We start from the raw sequence: 27282 nt of genomic DNA, 5'->3' as shown, positions 1-27282 counted from the left end.
TGAGGACTCCCTTCCCATCTGCTCCTTACCTCATAGGCTCGAGAGCCAGTGATGTTTGCTAGGTGCTGTGCTCCCCCCACGGCTTTCTCCAGAGCCCTGCAGAATTTAGCTGTGCTAGAATCCATCCAGATGGGGCTGTTACTGACTGAAAAACAAGCCTGCAATGAACAATATCCTTTATTAGGAAGTGTGATCTCCAAGAAGTCCCTGCTGCAGTAACAGCAGTGCAGCAGACCCACACATCTGCTCACAGTTCAGTACTCTGGCACACCTTCTGGTCCCCTCTCTATAATTATGGAAAGTGGGTATTGGGCAGCATGTTGGTCAGTGGTGGAAAGTTTATTCCAAACTTCACACCGGGGGAAGCAACAGGCTTTATCTGCTGCTCCTTGACATAACCTGCAGCCCGATGTCTCAGCACACTCCTTTGATAGCCAAAGGCCTGAGCCCTTTTATGCAAGTTTAGCCCCACTTCTTAGAACTTGTTTCCAAACAATAAGATTATCTTTCCACTGCTCCACTTCTCTTCAATGACTGGAATAACCACTTGGAAACACAACAGAGGCTTTGCACAACACCAGAGAACATTTTAGTTCCATTTCCATGAGTTTTGCACAAATAAGGTATTTCCAAAATTAATCATTTAACACACCAGTTACATAAATGTCTCCCTTTTGACACACTACAGTTCTTCCTGATCATGAAGTAAGGAAGGTAAAGGTCTCCAAAAGGAAAGCTGATTCCTCCCTATTTTTCTTTTTAAATAAAAGTTTGTCAAGTCTATGTTCAAAACCTGCTAACCACACATACACGGTGTTGAGGTTCAACAACATACTTGCTAGGAGTTTGTGCCCACACAAGCATTACACTTCCATCTTTTCAGGGTAAGTGTAAACTGGACTTTTTTTTTTTTTCCTTAACATTTTCTAATGAAACTGCAAGCACTGCAAGGAAACTCTGGTACAGAAGTATTTTTCACTGCAATTTTTTGTTAATACAGATATATAAAACCAGGTGAAATAGCTACAAGTTCTTCACAAGAACATTACGTTCCCTAAAAGAACAAACAGGCTGTTAACTCTGACACAGAAAGACTCTGGGATGCCCACTGGCACCTGTAAGCTTTTCAAGTAGCATACACTGTCACTCGGGGGCGGGGAAGGAAATGTCAAAAGCCCTGGAGCTGAGGGAATAACCAGTACATTTCACTGCTGCAGGGACAGGCAGCTCAGCCAAACAAGAGGAAAGGTTTGCAAGGAGAAAAGCAATGTGAAAGGATCAGAAAAGGGACAGTGTAGCTCTCCCTTCAGAGCTCTTTTATGCACATTACCTTTAGTGACTGATGTAAAGGCAGTTCAGGTGATGCATTCTTCAAAATTTGGGCGCTTCCTTTTGTCCAGTACACACTCCCATGTTGCTGCAGAAAGTGCAGAAAGAGAAGTTGGAGGTGCCCTCCCAAGCCACAAAGTTCACATCCTGATCTGAATTTCAGACTCTAAGGGACTGAGAACTCTCTCCAAACTAGGAGCAAAAAAAATTACACCCTTTCAAATCCAGTGCTGCTTTAAGACTGGGAGAAGCATATACTAAACCAGAACATGCAGGGGTCAACAAACAATGATGATTTTGAACTACAGCAACTTCTAGTGGGAACCATTATTATACTGCTAGTAACATTAGCTACTCTGAGGGTTCTCTGAGCTGTAGCCAGGATTCCACAGCCAACAGTGCTGTGCTACTTCAGCACAGCCCCCAGATTCTTCAGTCACATATCTGCCCCACTCCCCTCTAACAGGCTGCATGATGTTGAGATGGTTATTTAAGCTCCATTCTCTCAGGAAACCTCCTTAAGCCAGACATCTCTAGTTATGCACCTGCAGGACACCCTCTGCAAACTGCAAAGCACCATCCAGTGACCCACTAATACTTCTGATGACACCAGAAGCCCCTGGTGACAGAGTACTTGACCACAGCATCATCCAGATTGTATTTCACATCTCTCTGCCATTTCTGCAGACAATCGAGTCCAAGTTTGTCCCTTCTTTGGGACAAACACTGGCACAGCAGCGTGCCCCTGCAGTGATCTGCAGCGTAAAGACAAGATACCTCAGACAGAAAAGGGAGAGACACAGTGAGGGGTGGAAGGGGGCAACAAAATTAAATCTGTCCAACTGAAAGAATCTGAACGTAACACCAAGCTGATATCCCCAGCATGTTGCAGGATGGGAAAAACAAAGGGAATATGGGCAATCTGGAAATGCACTCCCATTTTTCACTCCAGTAAGATAGGGTTACTTGGCAGTCCCTACTTCTGTTCCACTGAAGAATTCCAAACCCAGCCTTGATACTGGTTATGATTTTCAGACACTCTGCTCAGGCTTCCAGCTGATATCAATGAAACATGGAGATCAAAGCAAGAGTTTTGATTAATTAGCCCCAGATATATCAAGATGAATAACCTAAACATCATGTGTCAGAATTAGCTATGGTGCTGTCCCCACCCTGAATATCATCTGAAAAAGTTATAAAAGACTTCCTTGTTTCACCAGAGTACCAGGAGACCAGCTAGCTGACTAAATGTCAGGATGGGCTTTCTGAACCTCAGAAGAAAGGCATTAGGCACTACAGGCTAAATCATGGCAGCATCTTTTGTCATTTCTGCATCAAAGACTATCATCATTTGTTTTCTGTCGCTCATAGGCAGATCTCTGTCCTAGCCAACAAAAACTGTGCTCAACAGGACGTTACCATGCCTTTAGCAAACCACACTCCTCGCTATTTTTCCTACCCCATTTCAAAAACACCTGGCTATGCTGAAATTCAAAGTGACCCCAGTCACTTCAGAATCTGTACAAAGAATTTAAACAACAGGAAACAAACTATGTACTACAACGATCTAAAAACTGCATTGTAACCTCATCCTCCACTCCCACTACCTTCAGCGATTGTTTTGTGTGCTTCAGGGTTTAAGAACCCCCAAGGAAATCGTCTTTTAATGGACACTTACATAGAAGCTTTGGTCAAACTGATGTCATTACATCTTCTGCAGTACAATTTTTAAATTAAATTTACCATTATACCTTATATTTTATTGAAAAAATATAGTAAGACTGGGGTTTTTCTTTATAAACTAACCTGGCCAGCACCAGACAAAGCTCTGACTTGAGAGAAGTTAAAGCCCGAAGACTTCATCTTTTCCAAAATCATATCCAGAGCCTGCAAGAACAAACAGAATCAAGAATGACTGTAACGAGCTATCAAATTATGCATACTCACAATCTCTGGAATTAAACAGTAAATTCATGTCATCACTGATAAGAGTTCATTGGCAGATAATGAAAAATTAGCTAATGACTACGGACTTCTCAAGAAGCTGCATAAATTAATTTACTAAGAGTCCATAAAAGAAAAGTTGAATCACACAAGGAAAAAAAAAAAAGATTTTTAAACAAGTTGAATCACAATGATCAATTCTTTGAAACCTAAATACGAGGCAAGAATTAAAGCTACTTTTAAGAGTGCCAGACAAAGCAGGATTATCTTTTTCTCTTCTTACTTTTGGAAATCTACAAAATCTTAATGGACTGCATGCTGCACCACATCCTACAAGATGTTGGCTATCACCACTGTCCCCGGTGAAAATTCAGGGTCTCTTTAACTTAAGGTTAATTGAGGTGAATTTTGTCACTGTAAGCACCTAGGTTAATTGTGTTCTTGCCACATTTTCCTGAAGTTTAAAACCAAATCCTAATCTATCTTTACATAATCTCATTCAGATCAGCATTTCCCAGACTATCTAAACAAACAGACCATTGCAAGACCAAGTGCAAGCAAACTTACCAAACCTTTATCAACAACTGTGTATCACCAGCTGGGGGGTTCTGTGACTTTTCAAGTACCTTAACTACCCAAATCACGAGTAAGACATTTATACAGTACTACATGAGAGCAAGTGTTGCAGAATCTGCTCAGAAGCAAGGAAGGCTTTTTTTTCAAAAACAGAAAGAAGGTTGTATTTCAAAATAAAGACCAGTCAAAGTCACCAGGAATCACTGAATAAATCGCTCTTTAACACTTACCAGTTGAGACATCAAATGGTTAGCAAAGATTACTCTCAAAAAAAAAAAAAATAGGGCAAGTAACTTGGATGCTACAAAAACACAGACTTAAGGTGGGCAAAGTGACAGCTGCCCTTTTTGTATACAAAACAAAAAGATGAGGAAAAAAAGAATAGTCTTTTTTTCAAATGAGGGAAACCCAGCAAAGGATTTATCACACGTACAATGCTATAATAGTAAAGACTGAAGAAGCAAAAAACCCACCTGAAATGTAAGCAATTTCTACTATATTTGTTGCTAACATTAACATCTGCATACCAAAGGCACAGAGTAACACTTAAAAGCAGCAAAATACAAGCAAAAGGCCTATGTTGATTTGAATGATGAGTTTCACTAAGGCTTGGAATACATTTCCATTTCAATAACAGCAAGGAAGAAGTCGAACTATATAAAGCTTGTTCATACCTTGACCCACATTAGCACAGGAGAAGTGACTGTCAGTCCGTCACCGTGAATATAGACTCCACCTCCAGTCCTACAGAAAAACAGTATTTTCTTTTGGTAAATTCAGCAATTTTTTCCCTGCTAAGCAAAGTTCTTCAAGTTTATTAATAACCAAAGAGAGTTTGCAATGCTTTTATGTTAAAAGCAAGGATACGATCAGTGTTTGAAACCTGGAGAAGTAAAAGCCAGCTCCTAGGAGGTGACATAAGAGATGTTTGACCCAAATGCAAAGTAAATAGGTTGCAAGGAAAGGCTCTGATCCTGAAGATCTGTGATAGACTCCCGTGCTGACACTGCTCATTGGCCCCGTGTAATTCACAGTTATTTCTAAGTTTTCTGTCATCATTAGTGGCTTGAATCTAGAAAATTAAATTCAATTTTTGATGTTAAATCATCAAGTAAACGAAGGAACTTGAACTGTGTGAAACTTATGACTGCAGAGGATGACATCTGTAAATTTGAGTCTATTAACTCAGGTAAACAAATACTGTCGTCCTACAACTCATGGTGAGATTTGGAACCACTGAATTTGTGTTCAGATGCCTTTTAGAAGTTCCTTTCCTGCAACTTACTTGCTGTTATCACAACATTCCTGCTGGGAATTCTTGCTATATTTACATATGGGAGGTAACAGCACATACTATGCTTGCCAAATACAAAACATGAATGCTACATGAACTTTTTCCAGGCCTCCAAACACATCAACAAGACCAAAGAGTGGAAATCAGGGCAAAGGGTGCTGTTCCTAAATTATACTACCCAAGTAAAATATAAAAAGCCTTACTTAAATTCTGGAAGGTCTTTATCAAAATGAACATTATCTTCATAAATGACTCTCAGCTGCTCATCAATAGCGATGACTTTCAGCTACAAGATAGAAAGCAGGATGTTAACAAAAACTAACAGCAATTAAATAGCACCAACAACTCATTCCTACAGATGCAATAGGAAAGAAGATCACCCCAGTCCCTACAACTCTCTGGAAGTATGGACACGATTTTACATTAAACAAGTTATTATGTGAATGCCACCAATTCACCAACATGGGTATTTGGTTGCTTGCCTTTCATAGAACCATAGAATGGTCTGGGTTGGAAGGGACCCCAAGGATCACAGAGTTCCAACCCCCCTGCCACAGGCAGGGCCACCAACCTCCAGGCCTGGATCTACACAAGGTTGCCCAGGGCCCCATCCAACCTGGCGTTCAACACCCCCAGGGACGGGGCATCCACCACCTCTCTGGGCAGCCTGTTCCAGCACCTCACCACTCTCTCTGTAAAAAACCTCCCCCTAATATCTAACTAAAACCTTCCTTCCTTTGCCTTTTCCCCCATCCATTTTCTCTCTCTAAGCACACAAGACTGGGAGGCAGGCATATGCTAAAGAACAGCAAACAAACTGTTCATAGTTTGCATTGTGGTAACCAATTTTTCCATTGTCTCCAAAGACAACACTATCTTAAAGATACTGTATTATTTTCTTTCTATTTTCCCTCTACTTGGTTTTTTTTTTTTTTTTGCCCCAACTTAGCAAGGAACATACAAGACCCTCAGGATACCTTGAAGATATTCCCTGCTCCCCAAATGGTGAGTAAATCAAACTCTACCACTCTGACAAGAGGTCAGAGGACATTACACAAGTGTAACCTGAGCTTCCACAACATATGAAAAGCAACGTCCCAAGCAGGTAATTCCATAAAGCTGAGCTTGCCTGTAAGCACAACCTAGAAGAGTACCACAACCTTTCCTTCTCTATCTTCACTCAAGTTCACTTAGTACAGAAGAAACCCACAGACAGCCTAGAGAAGGTAGCTCATATTCTGGACATATTTCAACAAGGGAGAAGTGCAAACTGCAGCTAAAGGAACAGAAAAAAAAACACCCTACAAAGACTAGCTCAAAAAGTTGTGTTCAAGTAACAAGGCCATCCGCAGTTTAGCCATACTACAGTAGGGCAATTATTTATGCACTGGCACAACTCATTACCCTGTGCCAGCTTAAAAATGGCTCTGACCCACTGCAGCTTAATTGGCTTTCTGCCTGCAGCACGCCCCCTTAAAAAAACACTCCATCAGCCTAACCTGGATGTGTCTTTTCAAGCTCCCAAACTTCAGCAGAGCCATAATGAAGTGATTTATGCTCTTATGCCTATTTTAAACATATTCAGGCCTTACAGACAACTCGGTCAGTTTCTATTCAGGGCAAAGAGATACACGATTGTGCTGACAAATCGGAATTTCAAAAAAGCAACCTGAGCATCCTGAGGACACCAGAAAACGTGGGCTCAGGTGTAAATCCCCACTCCCAGCAGGGTGTCCCACAGTCTGCGCACAGAGGAGAACCACAGCACTCCTCTCCCGGATTGAATGCATCCCTAACGGGATGGGGAAGCAGGACGCGTTAGGACACGCAGCTTCAGACAAGGGATGCGGTAAAAGGACAGACGAAGGATGCGCCGCGGGAGTGAAGGGGAGGAGACGGGTGCAGCCGGGCACCTGCCGAAGCCTTAAAGCACACCAAGCGCTGAGCAGCGCTTTGCATCTGCCGGGGCGGGGTGCTGGCGCGGAGGAGCCCTTCGCACCGCACCGCTCAGCCTGGCCCTGCAGCCAACGAGGAAGCCTGCAAAGCAAACCCGTCGCTGGGCGGAGGAAAAGAGGCGAGGGAAGCCGCCGGAAGGGGGGAAGGCGGCAGGGCAGCGGGCCGCGATGGCGGACGGGCCAGCCCGGGCCTCGCCCCCTTGCAGCACCTCGCGGCCCAGCAGGACCGGCCGCCCGCACCTCGCCGCGCTTCAGGCCCCGGAGGCGGCAGCGGGGGAGCCCCATGCCCGGCAGGCCCTGGGCAGGCGTCAGGGCTGCTTCGCCTGGCCCGGACCCCCGAACCCCCTGTCCTGCGCGCCGCCGGCCGAGGGAAGGGAGGAGCGGGGGGAGGCGGCTCGGGTACCTGCTGCGTGCTGAAATCCCAGCCCAGGTAGCAGGGAGCGGCCATGGCGAACGGCGGGGCCTGTCCGGCCCTCACCCTTGCCCCGCGCCCGGGGGCGGCTCTGCAGGCCCGCCCCCCCGGGCAAGAGCCGCCGGCCGGCCCAGCGGAGCGGGAGTACCGGAGTTAATGAGTGCTCAGCGCACAGGGAGCCGGGAGCGAGACTAGCCCCGCAGCCCTCCCTCACACGGAGGGTCTTGTGCGAGAGCTGGGGAGCGGGGGGGGGAGCGATATCTGGAGGCGGCTTTCTCGCTGCCCGGGCGGCAGCCGCCAACCACCGGTAACGACGAGCTCAGGCCGGGCCCCCCGGTGCGGCGGTGCCCGGGTCGGTGAGAACGCACTGCAGCGGCTGCACAGCCGCGGAAGCGGAACAGAAAAGGGGCGGCTTCAGCCCGCAGCCTAAAGGGATGCCCAAGATCGTAACGCGTTGTCACTCTGCCCCGGTCCTGTTGCTGGAGCGGTTTGTACAAATACAGGGTGTTCCATTAAAAAATGCACAACTGATACCTTGGCTGGAGGCTTGTGGTTTAATTTGAGGGGGGTTGGAGGTTTTTGCATTACCTGCCATAGCATGTGACAAGCTAATCAAAAGGCGCCTCATCTAAAATACACTTTCATTCTGCAATCAAGGCGGTATCTCAGCAGAGCCTTAATGAAGTCAAATAGGTTTTGCATGCCCAGGATCTTAAACTGTCTTAATGGTACAAATACCTAATTTGAAATGCCCTTTAAGTGATTAAGTATGACTGAATTTTGTCATATACTGACCATTTTAAATGCGTTTTAAATATTCCCATTCATTTCCCAAAGCCCTAACTCCTCTAGGTTTATACTTTTCAAATTTCTAGTTATTATTGCAAAGAAAAAACCTTTACATGATTCCTCCTGAGAACTCCCAACCTACAATGCAAACAAACACTCCAGTACACGGACTTAAACCACGCTTGCTGTCTCGTGCCGCCTTTGAATATTCTGCATTGAAAGTACCTGTATTAGAAATGTGGTCACAAAATCTTTAAGTAAGACAGAGTTTAAATTAAAGTTGTCTGAAAAGTATTTAAAGCGTGGGAATCCCTTCAGATGCATGGTGATGTTGGCCTGTATCAATGTCTAATCCTGCAAATTGATCTGAGTAGTTTGCTAACAGGAAACATCCCAGTGAAGTGAGTACAAGCACCAGTCCCTTTCAAAATAAAGGTATGGAGAATTGTTCCCCAGTTTGTGGTGGAATTTCCCTGCCCCTAAGGAGCTCCTGCTGGATGGATGTGTCCTGAACAAAGGCCTCACTTATCCAAGTAGAAAAGAAATAAACGTTTTAAATTGTTAACAAGAGCTGTTTCCTTAGAGGAAAAGCAGCCTCTCTCTGTTAACTGATCTGCTAAGAATCAATTATATTCTTCAGCAATCCGATCAGAAGAATAGTCCTGAATAGCAAGAAATACTTTGCTTTAAATAGTGAAGAAAAGTTGGGGCTGGAATAACCACCCTCACGTTATTAGATCTTAAATTAGGAACAAGGGTGCAAGACAATGAGGTAGACGGACCCACTCAAGGACAACAGGAATATTAAGGGTGCTCCTTTCACTCTTCATGTTTTTCTGGAGAAAATAGGGAAGTGCAGAGAATCATTGCTTTACCTGGCCACTCAGTTGCCCACCCTTCTGCCAAGGCAGCATTCTCTCAAATCTAGTTGTTAGTGTATGGAAAACGTGCACTGCTGCTGTTCTCTCTGCATTCAACTTTATGCTGACAGATACCGCTGTAACCTCCAAAATGTTTCTGAAAGCAAACAAGGTTTAGCTGTGCAGTTATCAGGGAAGCTGCAGTCATGTACTAGTGATGCTTTAGCACTGACAAATCCAGAATTTCCAGAGGGGATGGACAAAATGCCGTTTATAATTGAAATGTCACCACTGCAGATTAACAGCTTGAGGCAGAGCACAGATTAATCACTCAAGACACACAGAGCAGGGTAAAGGGAAAAGCAAGTTTATTCCCCTTTTCCTATTAACTAGTTTCTGACCTGATGGAGAAGCAGTACTTCCAGGCTCTCCTAGCCCTTTGGCTGTTTTGATAAGTTATAACCAGTATGTCAATTAATGGGTTTTTTTCTTCCCCCACTGTCAAGTTAACATCAGCTGTACATTCTTTTCAATTCATTGCAAAACATAAATTATTTTAACTGTATTCCTTCTTCCTACATACTGAGATTTTTCACTTTTTATTCGCACTTTGAGTATTAAAATCTGCCTCTGATCTCAGTTGTACCCTGACATAAACTTCGATTTAACTTCAGCTGTACACAGGTGAACTCCTCCGACACCAGTGCCAGCCTAACCACCACGCTTCATTATCATCGCATCATCTCAGACATGCCAACAAGCCAGCGAACAGAAAGACCAGATCCTTGATATAAATTGGGATTGCCATACCAACAGCAGTCCAGCTATCCTGATTTACACTGGCTACATAACAACAGGATGTAAAAATACTCACACCTTCACAGGAAGTAACACAAGTCCGTGGGCAGCTAACTACAAAGCTACCAATCCTGTTCCTTCCAGCAGGAAATTTTGGTCATCTATCCAGTGTTTTAACCAGCAGGGCAGCCAAATATTTTTAAGCCCCAACCAGGTATTTCACATTTGTACATGAGCATAGGTTGGCATAGCAGAAACAACGGGACAGGTAAGTCACGGCACATACAGACATCAGCTATGCACACCCAGTCTGACCCCAGTGGCCTGCGTTACACCTGCTGGCATAATTCTCCTCTTTGCAGTAAGAAATATTCTGGGTCTTTAATTAGCCTCAGAAACATTAAACCATACTAAGCTGGGTCAGATAAATGCCAGCCTATTTGCTGAGTAACCTAACAGTCATGTGCAATGCTCCTAATTAGGTGGGAGATGTTTACAACGTTAGGTTCCAAGTAACACAACAATAACACATTAATACATCACCTTAAAATAAAAAAATCTCAGCTTGAGCACTAGACCAACCTACTGGAAAGCTTTCTGAACAACAGCAGTGCTCTAAAGGTCATTCCCTTTCTACTTAGCACTGCAGGTACCCTGTTATCACATCATCTCCAGCAATGTTTAACCCAGTACTGATAATATAAAATACCACAGTACCATAAATGAAAAGGCAAAGCTGCTGATCCTTTTATTGAGACAGCATTGTAACACCAAAAATGTTTGCCTTTCCCTAAATATTCACTTACCAGTTGAAGTTACTTTTGCACGTGATTCCATGGTAGCTGTTGTGTTTGTCCAGAACTCCAAATGCTGTGGAGAGCCTCATTATTCACTCTGGAAGAAGAAGTACTTGATGTTTAAAAGCAGTGGATTGAGGTGGCTGTTCTCCAGTGTAATTTTACCAGCTGTGCTGTGAATGGATGACAGTAAAGATCCAGAAAAAGCCCTATGTATGAGTTCCACAAGAGGAAGCCTGGACTGTTGTTTCATACAGATTGAGACCATAGCATGTTTAGGTTTAGTAACTACTACACAAACTTACTGGTTGATTGAATTCTTGACACATGCACTTCAAAATCACAGGTACTGCATTAACCGCCGAAGGCCCTTCTTCATGAAGAACTGGCACGTGATTCCATCTAAAAGCACATAGGTGCACATGGACAATGGGTACAAGGAAAGAATGTAAATGATGGTTCGACTACACAATCTCAATTATACCGTCACTTTCATAGGTACTGGTCAATTTGCAGCTGTTATTTCATCATGTACATAAAATTCTTCAATTTCACTTCTGTCAAATTCAAGAGTACATGTGTTGACTTCAGCAGGTACTGAAATAGGCACTGTGGAATTGTATCTGGTTCTACAGACTCTGGCTTTACAGATGTCATTTCATTGACTCAATTAGGCTACTAGTGATTATGAAGTGCAGTGCAAACTCCTCATGAGATCTCTGCGTGGAAGTGAAGGATGTTTCTGAATAGCAAATTATTTTTAGGATACTTTCCTCCTCCGCACCGATTTCAAGTCCATATTCACTCTCACAATAGCAATAGTACTTTAACCATCTTCTTTGGAGGACTATCTTAACTAGAGACATTTGCAAGGCTTATTAAAGTTAACTTATACACCAGCAGATTTCCTTGAAGATGAATACTGAAGTGGTTTGTGTCCTAATGCTCAAAAGCAAATATCTCAGAAGCAAGATGTTGTCATCCAGATAAAACTTTTCATTAACAACAGATTAACCAGTTCTTTCATGCTGTACTTGATTCTTATCAAACTCCACTTATAGATAAGTACATTTTATTGATTAAAAACAATCAAAGATAAACTCATTCCTACTCAAACAATGCCTGAAGTGGAAATTAATAAGAGCCAAGCCTTGCACTTTTCAGCACCATCCTGCAAGGATCAAAAATAATTTTGCAAACAGGAATAAATCAAAATCATGTCGGTGGAAAAATCAAGGCAGAATTTATATAGCTCATCCCATTTGTCTTAGACCCTGCTTGAAATTCTCCCAGAGTTCCTATATGGACATGTCTGTTGGGAGAACAAATAAACACAGTATGCTCTCACCTCCCAGAGCTGTAGCCATCAACTCCATGGGTGGGAAACAGTCTGAGAAGTACCTGGTATAGAAAAGATACTCCAGTACTTTATCAGTAACTGGAATTTAAGGCATCTGTGGACTCAAGGAAACTTCAATGAATTTCCAAAATACTTTGAAGAAGCCATTCGGTTCCTTCTCACCTTCTTCTCAGGGGCAGTTTTCTGAGGTCAAAATGGTGTAAACCTAACCATCTTACCTATCATGCTAATTTTAGAAAGCCAGGAACTAACAAGGAAGAGAGGTAAACTGTAAGGCAAGATGTCAGGCTTGAATAAGGGCAGATCCTGTCTGACAAATGTGGTGGCCTCCTACAATAGGTTACAGTACAGCACTGGTGGATAAAGGAAGTGTGACTGACGTCATCTACCTGGACTTGTGCAAAGCATTTGACATTGTCCTGCACAACATCCTTGTCTCTGAATTAGAGAGACATGGATTCAATGGATGGACCACCAGATGGATAAGGAATTGAATGGATGGTCACAATCAAAAAGTTGGGGTCAACAGCTCAGTGTCCAAGCAGAGATCGGTGACAAGTGGCATTCCTCAGGGTGCTGTTTAACATACTTGTTGGCAATTGGGACCGTGGGATGATGTTTGCTGATGACAAGCTGTGTGGTGCTGTTGACACGCTGGAGGGGAGAGATGTTGCCCAGAGGGACCTTGGCAGGCATGGGTAGACCCATGCAAACCGCATGGAGTTCAACAAGTCCAAGCGCAAGGTCGGGCCATCCCAAGCACAGCTACAGGCTGGGTGGAGAATGGATTGAGGGAAGCCCTGAGGAGGAGGACTTGTGCTGGTGGTGGATAAGAAGCTCAACATGAGCAAGCAATGTGCACTTGCGGCCCAAGAAAGGCAACGATGTCCTGGGCTACGCCAAGAAGCAGCATGACCAGCAGGTTGAGGGAGGTGATTCTGCCCCTCTGCTCTGCTGAAACCCCACCCACAGTGCTATGTCCAGCTCTGGGGTCGCCAGTACAAGGACATGGAGTTGTTGAAGAGGGTCCAGAGGAGGTCATGACAATGATCTGAAGGGTGGACCACCTCTGATAGGAAGATAGGCTGAGAGTTGGGGTTGTTCAGCCCAGAAAACAGAAGGCTCTGTGGGGTACCTTATAGCAGCCTGATACCAAAATTACATTCCTGATTTCTTTCTCATATACAGCTATAGTGATATATAGCTACATACACACAGAGTACCTAATTATATTTCTATAAAAACCCCAAGGGATAAAAGAGGGAAAACAGAATCTTCTGAAGGAAAATGACCAATGGTGTATGACCCAAGCTCACCTAACCTTCAGAGGGACCTGAAGGACAGCTGGGCCACTCTCCCTTTGACACACCTGAATCCTTTATGTCTGAAAACACATGAAAGGTCAGATCAAAGAAACATCTTGAGATCATACTGAAAACCTGCATCATAGCCTCCTTCGTCCCGTTAGCATGGACATGCAGAGAGCATCAAAAAATAATCCTGCATCATCAGCAAGTCCTCTGCTGTAACTATTTAACCAGTCCCCAACTGTGGCATGCTTTAAGGTTGTGCTTTCCAAGAATAGAAATACATGTGCTCTTATCATAAACCTCATTAGAAAGTAAACAATTAGTATGTATTCTACTAATACCACCTAGAACCCAAATAATAGCAGCCACCCTTTTTCTACCTTCCTGATTACATTTTCTAACAATAAAACAGCCAGCTTCTAACAATTCAAAACTGCATCTAAATAAAAATAAACAAAAAACCCTACAGAAAGCTGAAGAAAGAGGATTATAACAGTAACTCTGATTTTCCTTCTCAGTGCCAGTTAAAATCTACAGATATTTGTACTCTACCTTTATAATCTGCATGAACAGCATTGGACGTGTCTCTAATTCTGCACATGGGCAACGTGAATATTCATATATACTGCTGGTCTCAGGTGTGCAGTAAAATCCAGTGTTACAGGAAGTGCATTTAGTCAGTTAACCATTATGAGCACTTTAAATTATCTTTAAATCAACAATTATTCCTATAAGGTCCTCCAAACAATTTCTTAATAAAAACCTAATTTACCACTGACAAATTAATTAGTATGAGATAAAATTAGTTGCATCTTTTTAAATGAGATTTTACAACCAAGGTCAAGGGCAGTAAACATCTACTTCAAGTTCCAAAAGCCATTGCTTTTAGGTTATTAAGTATTCTCTTTTCTTTTTTTCCTCAAGGAAATGAAGAATTGCTTCCATTGTGTGATGGAAGAACAGACTTAAGGGAAATATGGCACTTCAGTGGCTAATCAAACAAAAATCATTCACAGATGACGTTTTTGACAGGAGTTTGTTCAATTAAAGACAGACAAGGTTTTACACAAACCTACTCACAACGATAAATTTTCAGAACTTATGGCACTGTTAGGAAATATACGTGCCAATGTTAGGAGAGGGCTTGACTGTTTATATTCCTCAGCAACCTACAAGCCAAATGGGGGCCTCTAACATTTTAGGACCAAAGCAGAGATAGTCATAGCACTCCAATAGTGCCACCTGCTGCGTATTGTAAAAGTATACAGTTGTCTGCAGATCCAAGTGACTCAGTTTAAAGACTGAGTGACTGTCTGATTTAAACAGAAGTCCTAATTTTGTGCATGTGTATGACAATGAGAAAATGAAGGTTTGTTGTTTTTTTTAATTAGCAATACCTAAACAAGCCAGGGGTATAAAGGAAGTTGTTCCACCTACAGTAGAACAGAACCCACAGGTAATCCATTCCTAATCTTATGTCAGTGGCATAACAAGGATTAGTTACATCAGCTCCTAATAAATCAAAACCACAATTAACCCTATGTACTTTGTGATAGATCTGCAACTCATTTTATGAATCATATCCTAGTTGAAATTCTTCACAACACACACAGATATCTGTGTGTGCATTACACACACACATGCAAGATAATATACACAAAGACATATTATACACCTCCTGAGGCTGAATCGAGATGCCTTGTCCACAGGCCTTCCCTGTAAAGGAAGAAAACTCCAACGTATATGGGATTGGCTCAGCCAAACAAAAAGCTAATCCCACTCCTGGTGCCAGCAATCTGCTCCCCACATGGACCCATTTGCTTCGTTTCACTGCGTGTCTGGTTTCTGTCCTCAGTTTCTGGTCTTGCTGCTTACCCATGCAACTCCTTGGGAAGAGATTGCCTTGCATAATCCCTTTGCATAACTAAGGTGATCACTTTTCCATGATCCTGAGGGAATGGTATGGTACAAACAATTAATAATAAATTCTGATCAGATACATACTCATTATACTTTAAAGGCCATTCTAATGAGCAGTTAAGTGTACATCTTTGAAGACAGAGCTTACATTTCATTTTCAAGGATGCTATCCTGGTAATTCTTCCTGCCACACATAGTCAGAAGTCACTTTCACAGGAGGTCAATGAGTCAAATGGTGTGACTGGAATTTTAAAAAGGTTGGGTAACTTTTATGACCATTAATAATGTTTGTATTGAATGCCAGCTCAAACTGTGATGAGGTTAATTAAATCTCCTGCCCCAATGTAGAAACCGACTGCCTGAAGGTCCAAAGGAGGGACTCCATGTGCCAACAACTTGGAACACTGAACAAACAAGGCAACTGAGGTACTCCTTTCTATAAAGTGCTGGGTATTTGTCCCTCCCCAAGGCTGAATATCAAAGTACCTCTACCAAAGCATCAGAACAACTCTGACATGCTGTTTCCAGGGTCAAGAGAGAAGCTAACTTGAAGAGTATCTACAGTGCCTGACAAAGTACTGTTTTCTGTTCTTTCCCCAAGGCAGAAAGACTGCAGATGAACTAGAACTTGAATTGGAAGACACAAGAACACTGGGAAGGCAAACCCAGTTATAAGTAAATGAATTACAGAAGATGGAGATGTGTGAGCCTGCTGAGCCTTACCAAAACTCTATGCACTGCATAACTAGAGTCCTACCACCTGCGTACACAAAACTTCCAAAGGGATTCCCAAGATCTGTAAGATTTTAGTCTTATTCATATAATAGTTGATGCAAATCATAAATGCATTGCATAATTTTACTGGTGACTGGAAAAATAGAGCATACCAGCATTCTTTTCACACACTGCCCCTTCATAATGTTTTTTTATGTAGTGCTTTTCACAGCAAGGAACTTAGCAGATGCACTATTATATTAAAACTGCTTATTTTTTCATATGCTAACCTCTTGGTCCCTTGCAACAGTATGAGATGGACCTATTTCAGGGAGAGGAACTCACAGTTCATAGTTCGGACATAGTCTCATACTTTGATATACTCAAAAGCCATGTATTATTTACATTTTTGCCTCATCATTAGATAATACTAGCACATTTATGTTAAGTTTTAAACTGTGGCTTACTATGAATTTGAATTTGTTTAACTCTCAGTAAGGAAATGGTTATTTCTATAGTTTATTTCATTTTCGAGAAAGGCAGAAAAACTGCATGAGATAAGGGCATTCCTATCTCCAGCCTTCCAATTCCAAGTCCCACTGGCACATACTGCCTTCACTCTGCACCCAGGCCTGAATATTTGAAACACATTCTTAAAAGGAAGCAATAGGCACAAAATTATTAAGGTATAACAAAGCCTTCCCACCCACCCCACTGCCCCAAGAAGCGAGGGCAAGAATGATGCTGAATTAAAGTTAAGGGAGGGAAAGTGGAGGGGGAAAGACACAAAATAAATTGGAAGAAACCTGAAGAAAGACTTCCCTGGTGGAACAACTGTCTTGGGGAAGTCACCGTGACAGCATCCCTTTAAGAATTAACATTACTACATGAACCAGTATAACCCAGCCCTTTGAGCACCTGACTGTGTTCAGTGAGGTTTTGTATTTCACTGTTTTTTTTGGCAAAGCTTCACATGCTCACAACCTTAAGTCAACATTAAATCCAACTATCCAGTTACCATCATGAACTCTGTACGCAGTAGCCCAGGACACACCGCATGAAAACAAGCTGACTGAAATCCACAACTTCAAAGTAAGACCACAAAACTTCTGAAAGAAGTCACCATACTTAGAAGAGAGTTATTTCTTCCTTTATGAAGACCCCCGATGCTGCTTACTTGTTTTTCCTTTTTGCCAACACAATGAAGGAAATGTCCTGCTTCTGCATGGCTTTTTCTTCCTTGTTGGAACAGATGGTGAAGGCTTACAAATACATGAGTGGTATTTTTTCTGTGACTCATACCTCAGAGCAACAGGCTTCAGATCATGATAAGCAGCCAACCAAGATGGATGTAAGCTTACTTGAGGAGCAGTATGACCATATAAAACAGAAGCAAAAACTGCAGTCACACATTATTGTATTTAAAACAGGTATGCTTATATTTATAGGAAACGATACAAATGTATATTGTTTTAAATCTTGAGTCAATTCCTAGCTTTGTTCTTTTTATGCTCAGCTTCACAAGAGGTACATACTGAATTCCTTCTCTCTCATTCTGTGGTTTTATTTGTTTCACTGAAATGCAGCCTTATATATTTATATCAAATTAACTTAATGACAATGGAACACTATAATGAATTTAAGACAGATGGATGTATCTGAGTTAAGGTTTTACAGGTTTTATGTCAGTAAAGTAAAATCCTAACCATAAATGATAATTCTTAAAGGAGCCAAGTATTTCATATCTATCATCAGTGTATTTGTGGGATGTATTCTGTAACATTTGTAACATTTTTGCTCTCCTGAATACTTTCATCTGAACAAGCAATTCTGGGTCTTCTGTCTCTTTTTCCTTTCTTCTTTATCTGTGTGAAGAAACGTGTCCTACAAGACTCCAGGAAGCAAATGACAACGTCAAATGACTAGCATAAATTGGAGTTTTGTTAAGAAATAGCTTACAGTGTCTTAGTAGGTAACTAAGACACAAGCCTTGAACTGAAGGTCCTGTTTTCATAGTTTTCACTGTATGTTGCCTGGAAAGTATATAAATAGGAAAACAATGATATATTTCACTCATCTACCTGCTACATCAGATTTTATATAAGGAACTTCCAATTATGTTAAAGTTTTTAGTTAGACTAGTGCTTACAATATAACACCGATATGTTTTTGTTTACTTTCCAAGTAAAAGTGAAACTGAGAATATTAAGTCAATTAATGTCTTCTGAATTTAACTGCAATATGAAAAGCATTCTTCATTCACCTCTCATATTAGTACTCAGCTCAACAAATGCAGAACTGAGGTTATTTCATTCCTTTCATTTTCCTCTACATTCCTCAGCATTTCTAGACTTCAGCTATAGCTGAAGTGGCATCAACACAATTGAAAAAAACCACATAATGATGAACTATACAACAGATTCACATCTTCAGTATTCTTCATCCAAATGTTTAGAAATTCTTATGTTAAAATAATTTACATCTCTGTAAGGAAATTAGACAGATAGATAGACAGACAAACATATACATACGAGCTTATTTTACCTGGTGTGAAAGGGCAACTACCTCAAAGAGAAAACTGCCCATCTAATCAGCTATAGGCAAAATGTAAGTTAAAGAAAGGGAGCTGAAGTCTGTATTCAGATTAAATTCAAATGAAGCTTCAGATATGGCTGTAATCAGATTTTTTTTTTAAGATACCATTTGAAGATTAAAGACATAAAGCAAGACTGCTGGGAAGTTTAAAATTTAGTAGGACTGGAAGTTCACATACAAATATTTTTATATACATACACATAACCCAAAAATATTCACAAAACCACATATAACCTACTGCACTGAAATTTTACCTTTTAACAGTCTGAGTGGAAAGGATTAATGTTACTATTAGAAGCAGCTGGAAGTTTGGAAGGGTTTTGTTATGCTGAGTTCTCAATGTCCTGAAAGTTGATCTTACACATTCCTATGCTTTGGAAGATGGGAAAACCTATTACATAGCTCAGGACATTGAACCTGCTGTATGCATCAGTTTCCAAGAGCAGGTCAGGCAGAAATGAACACTGCTTTATCCAGATAGCCTACTGCCATACACTCCTTAAGTTACAAGCTTAAGCTGTGCAGAAAGTCCAGCTAGTACCAAAGAACAGTACAGGTACATATCTGTCTGTTATCCTGGCAGCAAATTACCCTCTACCCTACGTAGAGGGTAAAATGATGGCTGGGAAGGGGATGATGACAGCACCACCACAAGCCTACACATACACACTAACTTCAGAGGCTAGACACAAAAACCTCATGAGATTCAACTGTCATGGAAGGACAGGCCCTTCAGTCCCTCATTGTCAAAAATCCTTGCCAAAGGTCTTTCTTGTGACAAGAAAAACCCTAAACTGTTTCTGCCAGACAGACCAGCTGTCCTTCCGTGATACCACAGAGAATTTGAGCATTTCAGGTTTATTGCACCACAGCTGGAATGGTAACTTTAAGTCTCCTTGAAGACTTCTGGTTTTGTATGTCACTGTTTGCCAGAGTCAAGAAATTGTGGACCTTCAATAGAACTTAAGATTCTCTAACTTCTCTGGGTTTTTGACTGGTGGGTTAATAACTGAGAAGTCACCTGGCAACAAGTTACCTTAGCTTAGTTCCTTCCCCAGTACACACTGCCACATTCATGCTTCTACCTCTTCCTGATTATTTGAGAACAAAAAGCATGACAAGATTTGAAAGTCACCAGCTAGGGGATAATACAGCAGTGTATTCATTATTTATTGGCTAAGAAGCTGAAAACCAGTATTTGCTTTAGGAATTAAAATGGGAGCATTCAGCTCATGCAGTCACAACAGAATAAACACTGGGACTCTGACTAGCAGAAATCTCTTCCAAGAATTTCCCAAGCTGACTTGAAATAAGATTCATTTTTGGCACTCCAGAACCTTAAAAGTATCTATCAATGGTGACAGCATATGAAAAAGGCCAAATGGTAAACAACCCAGCAACAGGGCTATTATACATAATTGAAAAGAAAAAAGAAATTACTGAACATCTGTCTAATTAAAGCTCTGCTTAGAAGTGCAGAGTGCTGTGCATTAATTCAACACACAGTGGTTCAGGACTCTCGCATTTCTATCAGAGGTCACTGCTCAGTTTTGTGTGCTGAAACCTGTAGAATCAAACCTGAACTCTCAAAACTGATCCAGACTATTACAGTTGGACTAGATGCATTACTTTGAACCCTCTGATCAACTCAAGCCAGGCCATAATTCTTCCAATAACCAGTTCAGAAGGTTCACAATAAAACCTGATGTTGCCTATCAATGCCAGTTCAGCCAAGAATGCAACTACAGCCACAAGAACATGCAAAGCTGTATCACCTCAGAGCCTCTCAGTTCTTTCTCTCTTATTTTCCTCTCATATATGCAGAACAAGCCCCAGTATTCGTAGGTTGGTGCTATACTATGCTGTGCTGCTTAGCAAAGTACAGAGGGATCTATTTTGCAAGCAGGCTTTTTGCAGGCACTCAAGCTCGGCTTTATTTCCTGGATAAAGTCCAGTCCTAACTTTGATTCTCACTGTTCCATGACAGAGAACTGTGTGTTCTTATCTCTATGAATGGTTTCATCCTCAGAAATTCTGTTAGCACACTTCACTGTATAGACATATGCACAAACACATTTATATCTCTTTCTGCTCACGCTTTAGATTCCTTTCTCCTGCCAGCACTGCAGGAGAGTGGAATATGTGAGCTGACATGATTCTCACTCCCAGACCCATGCTGCAAAGCTGCTCTTATCAGATCAACTCTACATGGCCAACCCAAGGAGCAGAAAAAAAATCCATGCTGGTGGTGCTGCTTCAGCAGTGGGAGCCAGGCAGTAGCGAAAGCCAGTCCTTAGCCAAAGCCATGTTGTACAGGTTCAGTTACTGCCAGGAAATCAGCTGGGTCTGACTTCTTCAAATATTTCCCTGCAAAGATGGCATGAAAGACATCTTTGTTTAAAGGCAGCACCCTATTTGAACTATCTCCATTACAAAATCAGGGTTACAATTCTTTTTCAGTGGATATTCAGACACTCTGTTCCAGAATATAACCAGCACTGTTCCAGGTCTACTTTTTCCACTGTAGTATGCTTCGTAACTCACAGTGCAACAGATAGACACAGTTCTTCTATCTCTGCCCTGTAAATAAGAGCAGCATTCTGCACAACTCCTACTTAAAACTATTGTTAATACAAACTGAAGTATATTTCAGTAGTATTTGCAATGTCACCAGCACTGTGTATCTTTAATGCAATGGTTCGGTTTCTATTCATTTTCAAGGCACAGAGAGCCAGCCCATGTTCATTAACATGATGGCTGCTGTCTGTATCTAAAGTAGCATTAGCATTTCTGTCTCTAATATCTTACACATTTCTAACAGTAACTTTCACACCAATTAGATTCCCTCCCACTGTTACAGCTATTCTATACCATTCATGGAACAAGCAGGTTTTTCCCCCAAGCAATCATTCAGGCAGGGCTAGTGTAATAAGCTATTTACTTTACACTTTGCAGTAGTAAAATTGCACTAAAATATTAAAATACAAGCTTATATGTTAATGATCCATAATTACGAAAAGGAGGAAATTCACAACTTGTATCAAACAGAACATTTTTATCTTTCAAATCACAGCACCTTCCAACACAGAGCAAGTTCCTGCTCACCTTAAGAATTTTTGCTTACAAGCAAATAATTACTGAAAGTCAATTCTCAATCTGTGTTGTTAATGAATCCTAGAGTACTATTTAGACCAATGCTGAATTGATAAATTTCCATTTTTGTTTGACTAACCCTAGGGTACCATGTACATCCTCAGAACTGCAAAACTGAGCATGAAATATTTCTACTCCATAACCTGACATCAAAAGAACTTGCACTACTCTCACCCACAGACAGCATACAAATAAAACTCATCTGTTAAAGCTCTTCATCTGAGTTTATGCCACAGAATCTACACTCCTTTTGCCACCATAGTAATGTGTCCATACTCATTTCTCTTGCAGGTGAACATGAATCTGTTCTCCCAGAATCAATGGTCAGCGCTGTTTTGATTAATAAAAAACTTAGAAGATCAAAGTCATTTACAGCATGTGCTCCTGTCAGAAAGGTCAGGATGGAGATGGCCAGCAGTGGGAATGTGCAAGACAACTCACCATGGCGTACCCACCTGGGAATTCACCGCCTGGCACAAACCCCTTGTGAAGGAGTTACCTGGGATCTTCCCCACTGGAAGAACAGACCCCACAGCTTTGACAATCAGAGACTGATTTCACAGGGAAATGGCACACTGCAACCCAAGGAGTTAGAAGGAACAAGCGAACTATCCGCAGTCAGTCAGCTGGGAAGTTCAAGCATGTTGAACAGTTTCAGCCAAGAGAACGGCAGCAACATTTCAAGCACCTGCCAAAAGCCACCTCTGAAATCAGCCACTTCAGCAGTTTGGACACATCACAATATTTCTTCTACAAAACGCATGCCAGCCTGTGATAAACTGAACTTTTACCCTTTCCCTAATAAAAAAGGGCCCAGAATTTCTGAAGCAGCAAGGAGGCTTGGATTATATGTCTCACAATGAAGACATTCCCTAACAAATAAAACTTCGCCAGAAACTTGAGTAAAATTTAAAATAGAAAAATAGCCTTTCTGGTTGCACTGATCGACCTGCTGTCTGCTACTTTTATTAGCCAAGGAAGAGCCTCTCTATATAATCTCTGCAGCACAGAGTAAAATGAGATGTTCTCATGAAGACCCTGTGCTGCAATGACAGATGCTCACTTCTGTTGTTTGAGATGTAAGAGCAATTTCAACTTCTTTTTCATGTTACTGATTTTTAAAACTAAGATTTTATCACAGCAATATTTTAAATCTCTGAAAGAGCTATAGTACAGACTAGTAGAACTACTGATGGACCAACTAGGCTAAATTTCACTACAGTACTATTTAATTAGAAAATAAGCAACAAGCAGAACTGTACTGAAGGTGATCAGTAGACTTAACACATGATTTCATCATTCACTTTTCTTGAAAAACGAGTCAAGATACTTTCAGATGTATTTTTTAAATCAATGTTTAAAACCTCCATTCATTTCTACTGTTGTTTTAATGGGACTTAGTAACTGTAACATTTTTCTTATATATAAATTCTATAATAAAATATCGTTGGTTCCCATCTGTTCCCAGTATTTCATTAGAAAACAGAAGTCTGAAATCATTACTTAGCTCCTCGACACCATACTTCAACACACCTGCCTTGACAGAGGTATAATGCATCTTTCTCTGTTAGAACTGCAGGCACAGAAAGAGGAGGCAGCCTTTTCAGCTACACAAATGGAACTGTAGCAGTACAACTGGTTTTATAGATAGGGTGGAACATTTTCACTAAAACCTGTCCAAATTTTGAAAGTGAGTGGTTATTGCAGTCTCCTCTCCTGCAAGATGTTCCAAGGAAGGAGCCCCTCTTTTGCAGGTGCTTTTCAGTGACAGAAATAAGCCCTATATCTCACTTACTTCTGCCTGCAAGTTCTCAGGTCTCTCTCTCAAATGAAGGCATCAGAAAAATTGAAGGCTTGGTGACACCAATTCAAGCTGTACACCTGACAGCCACTGGCTCTCCTGAACCACTCTGTATCTCCCTGAGCCCTGAAAGGACAGCAAAATGGGGATTGGGTGGAGAGCCCACAAAGCTCCTCATGATCCCTGCAAACACTCTGCAAGCACACATACTCTGCCAGCTCACATCCCTGGTTACCACCACTGTCTCAAAATCACACAATCTACACATAAAGCAAGGGAATAAAAAAAAAAACGATGCCAAAGATGCTCCTTTTATGTCCTTCTTGCTGAGAAAAGTGTGTATCCAGAAAGGTGAACCATCCCCTCATATGATAGCTTGAAAACAGAGTTAATACCAACATGCAAATAAAACCCCAATTTTTAAAGAGAGAGCAGTGTTACCCATTTCCAAGAGAAACTACCATTTTCTCTGTATCAAACAAAACTTCACACCCTTCACACAATTCCACTGACTTTTGTTGTGCTCATTGAAGATGTTTGCACAGATCTGTCAGAGCCTACGGTCCCACTGCTGGAGATTCACAGCTGTAAGTGTGCCATAGTACGTTGTTAGGTCCACAAAAGTAGATAAAATACATTGGAATAAAATACTGTATTACTTCATCTGGCCAAACGTCATTTCTTCTATGCCACTCAACAGTTTCAGACCCAAACTCTGTACTGTCCCACACTAATCCAGCCACCACCAGCAGGAAGGCAGGCACCTTGTCTCCTGGAAGTAACAGTCCTTAGGACAGTGCTGAAAAGCTTGAGCTGTTACCATCAGCGATGAGTACACCACAGCAATTCATTAAGAATTTTCCACTCATTCTCAGTAAAAGCAGCAGAACCACAGAACCATTTGGGTTGGAAAAGACCAAATCAAATCATTACCATGGTACTGCCAAGTCCACCACTAAACCATGTCCCTAACAGGTGTTTTAAACATCCCCAGGGATGACTCCACCATTTCCCTAGGCAGCCTGTTCCAATGCTTGGCAACCCTTTCAGTGCAGAATTTGTTTTCCTAATATCCAACATAAACCTCTCTTGGCACAATTTTATCTTGACCTATTGCTTGTTATTCAGGAGAAGAGACCAACACCCACCTCCTTTCAGGTAGCTGTAGAGAGAAGTAAGGTCTCCCCCCAGCCTCCTTTTCTCCAGGCTAAACAACCCCATTTCCCTCAGTCGCTCCTCATAACACTTGTGCTCTAGACCCTTCACCTTGTCCAGATCCCTCTGTAGAGCCTTTCTGCCTTCCAGCAGATCAACACTTAGTGTCCTCTGTGAACTTACTGAGGGTGCACTCAGTCCCCTCATCCAGATCATCAATAAAGACAGCAAGCAGAACTGGTGCCAGTGCTGAGCCCTGGGGAACACCACTTGTGACTGGCCACTGCTGGATTTAACTCCATTCACCATCACTGTTTGGGCTCAGCCATCCCACTGGGTTTTTCACCCAGCAAAGCATATGCCTGTCTGAGCCACAGGCAGCCAATTTCTCCAGAAGAATGCTGATATAGGTTTGGGAAAAGTTGTTCATTGTGAACAGGTTTTCCACTGTTTTCAATTTACTGGCCTGCCCAAATTAGTTTCCAGCCCAGATGCTGATTTCTATTTCTATTTCTGGGTAGTCATGAGACATTAATAAAGAGCCATAGCTACTTTTTTTTTTCCCTCTCTTCACAGAGGTTATAGTTTGTAAAGCAAGATTAGAAAGAAAAAAAAAAAGATAAAACACAGATATACATTTTAGTTATAACAGGGAGAAAATAACAGATAACAACTGGCCTGTAGGAAACAAGAAACTACCTGGAGGGAAACACTATAAAAAAATTCATTGTTCTTCAATCTGCAGTATACATTAGCTTTCTATTTATTTTTCTTGCTGATTTGTGCTTCTGCCAATCATTATACTGGAGTGTTATTTTTGTTGTATCTCCAAGTCTGTATAGTACAAACAAACAAAATAAAGCTAAAGGAATAACTGGGGAAAAAAACCCAAACAACCTGTTAGCAAGAGACCACTAATTCATGATCACTTTGCCTAGATACTTGCAATGACACATTAGGGAACATTTCAGTGAATGCAACTTCAACTTTTAAATCTTTTAAATCAGTATCACAGAAAGTTTATAACCTTATCTAGGCACTTACCTGTTCTATAAACCCATCTGAACTAAATTAGTGATATTATTTTCTGCAAACACTTTTAAATTGATTTTAAAGTGCTTTGAATTAGTTATCTTAATTAAACACGGACTTTGAATACCTTGATTTAAAACTCAGTGCAGGTTTATGCATGGACTAACTCCTTTGTAAGCACGTGCATACAAACACTTTGTCCTTTCCTAAGGCTTCCCTAGCACATTACTCTGCCTTGTACTGTGTGGAACTTACTTAGAAAAGGCATTTTGTCTTCAGAGAAGTCTTTCAATTTAAATCCAAGGACATTATTGGAAGAGAAAGTCCAGTAAATTTTGATTTGTTAGTGGAGTAGTTTTAGTTAGGAGAAAAGCTGCTATACTTACATTTCAAGAGACTGAAATATTACACAGGTATATTGGCTAATGAGTAAATTATGTTTTCCCCTAAAGCAGCTATAGTAAAAATGAAACAGGACATGAGAAAAAAAATTGAAAACTGCAAATATTAGAATGTCCCAGTTCTCAAGGGCACCTAACTTTCAAAATCCTTTACTGCTACCTTGTGTTTGGGGATGACAGGACACTAACTTTCATCACTGTTACCATATAGCTTTAGCTAAGTTTCAAGCGTTGAACTCAAGACTGCCATAAAAGCCAGTTTACTCTTGCTAGTAGGCAAACTTGTCTGATTTATGCATGTAGGAAGCCTAAAATCCTGAAATTCTAGTTCAGTGTCTCATTAACAAGCTCAGGAAATCTGCGAGGTTCCCATTTCCAAAGCTGTGGTATGCAGCACACCCACTTGCTCCGCATGACTGCCTAAGGACAACATTTTACATAAGGACAGTCCTGCAGACCCATTCACTCTGGAATAAATAATAATCTGGTGCAAGGATTTTAATCATACATCAGAGTGGTTAGAATGCAATCTCTTTGCTGCTGGGACAGCTGGTCACATGGAAGAATGAATCCACGTGAGTTAATTATTTGTGGTGTAACCCATTAAAAGAACACGTATCTTTTACAAGTACCAGAGATTCCAGAAAAAAAGCTCCAACCCTTGTGTAGAAACACAACACTGAGCAGCCAACATTGTACAGGCAAACATCTGTGTTGCTGCACACCCCACTCTGACTCTGGGTCATTACAGGGATTGGAAGTGACACTACAGCCCCGCCTCAGCATGAAGACTGTGTTTAGTACCACATTCCCCACACACAGCTCGTGTACTCTTCTAGCCCAGTCTCTGAAACCAGGTTAAGCTTTAACAGCCTCACAACCAGGCACATATCTGCCCGCCACCCCTGAAGCAAAACATAAGCCCACCCCCAAAAGCTGGCCCAGAACACAGCCTTCAGCACAGCAAAAATAGTCACCCACTGATCCTCCAAAGCACCTTGGCTTTGGGGGAAATGCTCGCTCTCAGCACTGACAGGACCAAATCCTTTACTGCTAACTTGTGTTTGGGGGTGCAGGACAGTAACTT

The 27282-nt window shown here is 41.5% G+C and overlaps 2 protein-coding genes across 2 annotated transcripts in view; one reads left to right on the top strand and one right to left on the bottom strand.

Annotated features, from left to right (window-relative positions):
• XYLB (xylulokinase) overlaps positions 1–5390 on the bottom strand; it is an 81645-nt gene extending 76255 nt beyond the window's left edge. Inside the window, exons 1-5 of the mRNA XM_084279840.1 lie at positions 5347–5390; positions 4524–4593; positions 3136–3216; positions 1331–1417; positions 30–158 (exon numbers count right to left, since the gene is read on the bottom strand). Of these exons, the coding sequence (XP_084135966.1) occupies positions 30–158; positions 1331–1417; positions 3136–3216; positions 4524–4535 (309 nt within the window). The 5' untranslated portion in view covers positions 4536–4593; positions 5347–5390. The remainder of the gene's footprint in view (positions 1–29; positions 159–1330; positions 1418–3135; positions 3217–4523; positions 4594–5346) is intronic.
• An 11869-nt stretch (positions 5391–17259) lies between these two features.
• On the top strand, positions 17260–23257 carry LOC311188823 (uncharacterized protein C9orf152; the record flags this gene model as incomplete). Its single annotated transcript, XM_084260338.1, is given in 3 exon segments — positions 17260–17488; positions 22098–22606; positions 22608–23257. Coding segments are annotated over 3 exon segments (813 nt in total). The 3' UTR covers positions 22683–23257.
• Between the last annotated feature and the right edge of the window lie 4025 nt (positions 23258–27282).

The sequence above is a fragment of the Gallinula chloropus genome (genome assembly GCF_964237585.1).
Source record: "Gallinula chloropus genome assembly, chromosome: 2".
In the NCBI taxonomy this organism is placed as follows: Eukaryota; Metazoa; Chordata; class Aves; order Gruiformes; family Rallidae; genus Gallinula; species Gallinula chloropus.
This window is presented reverse-complemented; position numbering and strand designations above follow the sequence as displayed.